General features: G+C 41.9%; 1 protein-coding gene across 1 annotated transcript in view; it reads right to left on the bottom strand.

Moving 5' to 3' along the window:
- The window catches only part of ZNF830 (zinc finger protein 830), a 32,303-nt gene that overhangs the window by 19,551 nt on the left and 8,208 nt on the right, over window positions 1-4,544 (bottom strand). The window contains exons 4-5 of the mRNA XM_018558800.1: window positions 3,242-3,281; window positions 2,104-2,321 (exon numbers count right to left, since the gene is read on the bottom strand). Coding sequence (XP_018414302.1) covers window positions 2,104-2,321; window positions 3,242-3,281 — 258 coding nt within the window. The remainder of the gene's footprint in view (window positions 1-2,103; window positions 2,322-3,241; window positions 3,282-4,544) is intronic.

Below are 4,544 nucleotides of genomic sequence, written 5' to 3'. Positions count from 1 at the left end.
TGTTCTTCTGATCTGCGGCATGAAATATCCCGGAAATGATCATGTGCCTATTTGTCTCAATTTGTTTTCAGTGTGTCTCTGTCTTAAATTTGCTTTATATTACTGCTTTTCAATATTAATATGAAGACAATACAGAGTTTATGGTATGGTATAGTATGGGGTATGGCATTAGTTAGACCTATTTTTAAAATAACTCTCAAGCAACCAGAAACTACATTTATCCGGAATCTACCAATCCCTGTGGATGCCGGATAGCGGGGAGTTTACTGTGTGTGTTTGTATGTATGTATGTATGTATTTTTAAAAATATAAAATCACCTACACCAAGCCCTTATGCAGCATTCTAATGTGTTGTCATACTTCAAAACAATATCATGTTTATAGAGGCAGTTCCTTATTCCATCATAAATAATTGAAGTGAATAGGAACTAACCAATCAGATTGTATTTATTCCTATACACCTCTATTAGACATTCGGCAGGTGGGTGAATATCATGTGTATTGCAATGATTGCAGTGCCCAGCAGCTGGACTTGTATCAAGCAGTGCAAAAAACCGTGTTGATCTGCCAATATCTATAGTTTGCACATACGTCTACTGTATGTGCTCATTTCTTTGCTACATGCTATGATTTTAGATTACCTTGTGAGTTTTACATGGATGTACATGAGTCTGTAGCTGCATTCAGCTATTGCTGAGCATAAATGAACAGTTTCTCATCAGGGTTATATGATCCTAGAACCCATTTACAGGACAATTGTCGACTATAGGTGTTTGCCCTAGCTCAGATCTAAGGCTTCACTAGATGCCTAACCAACGTTGGGTGTTTCATCACATGTTGGGTGTTTTGTGTTGTTTGATGTTTTACAACATATTGGAGGGCTGTAAAAGTGCTTAGTTCAGATATTATACATATTTTTTAGTATTTACAGTGAAAAAATGGGTTTTATCTATGGTAAAACCAGCATGGCCCAACTATTTATTGTTGTATATGCAAATTAGAGTCACCAAAGAGGATTAAAATAAAAAGGTATGGTTTCACATATACTTTACCACTAGTGATGAGGGTGGGCTTGGTGCAAACTCAGTTTGCCTGAGTTCGACCAAGCCCACTCAAAACTCTGGCTGCCATCCCCTCCTCCCGACCCAATCAGTTGTGGAGAAGTGCATTCCCTGCCACCAACGCCACCACAACTATCATCACAGACTAGTGCAGGAGGAGGGGTGGCATTCAGGCAAACCATGTTCGCACCGAGCCCAGTCTTATCTCTATTTAGTACCAGAACCTAGGAGACAGAAAAAGCCAATAGTTCCGTTGCTGACCACCTTTAATCCTGCTCCAGCCCACTGAAATGAATGGCACTTTAAAATGTAAACCTGTGACATCTCGGTCTTTCTATTTTCAGAAGGTGGGCAATCAACAGAGCTTAAAAAGTATGGCAGTTTAGCATATGGCTAATTTGTTGGAAATGTATGCATAAAAAAAGGAAGGACAGCAACTGTGCTCAACAGTGCAAAATGTCTTTTAATATGCAAGTTAAAATGACACTAAACTCAGGAGTTACATTTTAAAAGTGCATTGAAGTACCCCAACTATTACAAAAATGTATCTTATTTGTGTATCACAGATCTGTAGATCCTCAAATCAATCCGGAATTCATGCTGACACTGTCCTTGCTTCTGGAGCTACTGGTGGTTACTTTTGTTCCCCATGGTCCCTGTATGTATTGTAAAGTAGCCACCGCTCTAAGCTCGCTCCCGTGATAGGACTACAATCTGAATACAAATTAGTAAACTAAACATGAGATTGTAGTCCATCATAGGAGCGAGCTTGAAGCTACATTACAACACACACAAGGACCATGAGGAACAAAAGTAGCCACCCTCCAGCAGCAAGGACAATGTCAGCATGAATTTAGAGATGATTTGAGGATCTACAGCCGAGTGATTCACAAATAAGATACATTTTTTTAATAGTTAAGGAACTTGAATGCATTTTTGAGATTTAACTCCTGAGTTTAGTGTTACTTTAAACATTGCTTGTGTAGGTGGGAGAAGATAATAATATAAATAATTTCATTTCAGTGATATAAATGGGAAATACCTGCTGGGAGGCCATCGTTTGCTGTTGGTGGAGGCAATGGTATTTCTGTAGATTTCTGCATGGAAGAGGATAGTGCTGCTGAGCTGGTTTCCCCTTTCTCCTGAACTTCCTCATCATCATCGTCATAATCTCCTGCCAGCAACCGAAGACTGGCAGAATTACCTGTAGTCTGTTTATGAGATGGTTGATCAGTCTTCTCGAAAAAGCCAGCAGGAAGCCTAGGATGAAAAGACAAAGTTCAAGGTTTTCTTTTAGACAAGAAAACCACAAAGTTTTCTGACAAATAGGTGCACTTAGCAGGGAGATCTCAACAAAGTGCCATGTCAGAGCTTTGGTATACCAGAACCTTTGGATAACCTAGTCAATGGTCTGTGTGCTTGAGGGTCAAAAGGCCACATAATCACATAGATGGCATTACCTCTTCTGGACATGGGACCTCTTTAAAGGCATTACCTCTTTCCAGCCACCTTCTGGACATGGGACAGTTTTTTTTCATAATCTGCTAGTCCAACACCGCTTCCATTGATCCCCATTGCTTCCAATACCCCTTCTGCCCCAGTCCGTCAGAAGGCACCACCTAAGACTGCATTCTACCAGTGCCACAAAGACATTTTAACTCAGCAGACCAGCACATGCCTCTGAGCCTGAGGAAACACCCGGAAGCCCCAGGAGAAGTATGCAGTGCACGTGCACTCTCTTTATGGGCTCATTCATACCACAAGCTTTTCCAAACATGTTACAACTGGTAAACCTTGGCAAATGCTTGGATCTGAGCAAATAATTATTTTCTTCTTTCAATAGTTTTTCTATTATTTTTTATTTACCTAACAGATTGCTCCATTCCTGCCAAACAGCATAGATAGATGATTCTTCCGCTGTGGTTATGGTATTCAAACAGTCAGCACCTGTCGCTGTCAGGATACTTGAACAGGGACTGCAGTCGATTAGCTGCAGTCAGTGTTCAGCTGACAATTTTCAGCCCGACTCCTCTGACAAAAGTCCATTCAGTATTCGATTTTTGTGGACCCAGCAGGGCCACCCACTGTAAGGATTTTAGCCGATTCAGTCAACTAGTACCCACTGTCACAAACCATTATAACTAATTTTTACAAAAACTACAACAGTGGCTAACACTTACGTGGATGCTGTAGTTGGAGCCGAAGATTGCTCTTCTGAGTCTAGGGAAAGGCCACAAAAATAAATTAATCTGCAAGTGTTTTGTTTGGTTTTCACCTGTAGTATAGAAACTACCATAAATAAAACAATACTTTAGAATTGCAGTAAACAGAACATTTTATAGGTAATAACTAGTGATATCGGCCGCCAAAACATATCGGCCGAAAATGGCACTTTTGGCTAAATGCCGAAAGTGGCATTTTTCTGCCATACATCGGTGCATTCGTGATTTATTTCCTCCCCGCTGAGCGCTGCTCTGTGTCCCAGCGGGGAGGAGAGAAAGTGACAGCCGGCTGAGCGCTGCGGGACAAAAGCGCTGCGAGCAGCCGGTGTCTCTCCTCTCCGCTCGGCCGCCTATCACAGTGCGGCAGAGCGGTGTGGGGGCGGAGACAGCGCTGTCACAGGAGGCTGGGCTCTCTCAAGGAATTCTTAATTAAAAATAAATATACATTTTCTTTAAAAGTTTATGAAAAACAAAAATAAAATATTTAAAAATAGGATTTTGGTACTCACCGTAAAATCCTTTTCTCTCCGTTCATTGAAGGACACAGGGAACAGATCAGAGATCCTGTACTGTAGGGTAATATCGCCACCTGCAGGAGAAGGACGCTAGGCACAAAACTAAAGACCAATGCATGCGATCGTCGGTCGTCCCGGGGAGACTCCAAGGATCCGGGACATCCAGCCTGTCGCCCGGACAACACTTGCTAGAAGATTCCACTGAAAAAGATCAGGAAGAAGCAGGTAAGAATACCCGAAAAAAATTCTTAGCTCCTTACTCCTGACGCTAGGCAAAAAACTGGAGACTTGTCAGCAGGTGGGGGGTTTTGGCCACCGGCAGGGGCCGCCCCTAGGCTGTGATTGGTCTTTAGTTTTGTGCCTAGCGTCCTTCTCCTGCAGGTGGCGATATTACCCTACAGTACAGGATCTCCGATCTGTTCCCTGTGTCCTTCAATGAACGGGAGAGAAACATTTTTTACAAATAAAAATCTTTTCGGGTTTTGGCCTGACAATTTTTTCTATTTCGGTGGACCTCTAGTAACAACATAATACACTTCAAAGGTTCAAAAGCCTGTTTTATGAATGTTTTTTTTTTTTTTAAATTTTTTAGAGATCACAAAGGAAATATGAAAAAGTCTTTCTGACTGGCTTTCCAGTATAAGATGAGACTTATGGTCAGGGCTTGAAAAATCCATTCGTCTGTGACGAGAGGACGGTGGAGCCCGACGAGCAGCTTCCCGGCCGCTTTACAGTCAAGCGATCGA

Source organism: Nanorana parkeri, unplaced genomic scaffold, assembly GCF_000935625.1.
Source record: "Nanorana parkeri isolate BGI_ZX_2015 unplaced genomic scaffold, ASM93562v1 scaffold359, whole genome shotgun sequence".
Taxonomy (NCBI): Eukaryota; Metazoa; Chordata; class Amphibia; order Anura; family Dicroglossidae; genus Nanorana; species Nanorana parkeri.
Note: the sequence above shows the minus strand (reverse complement) of the source record. Positions and strands in the feature narration are given on the sequence as shown.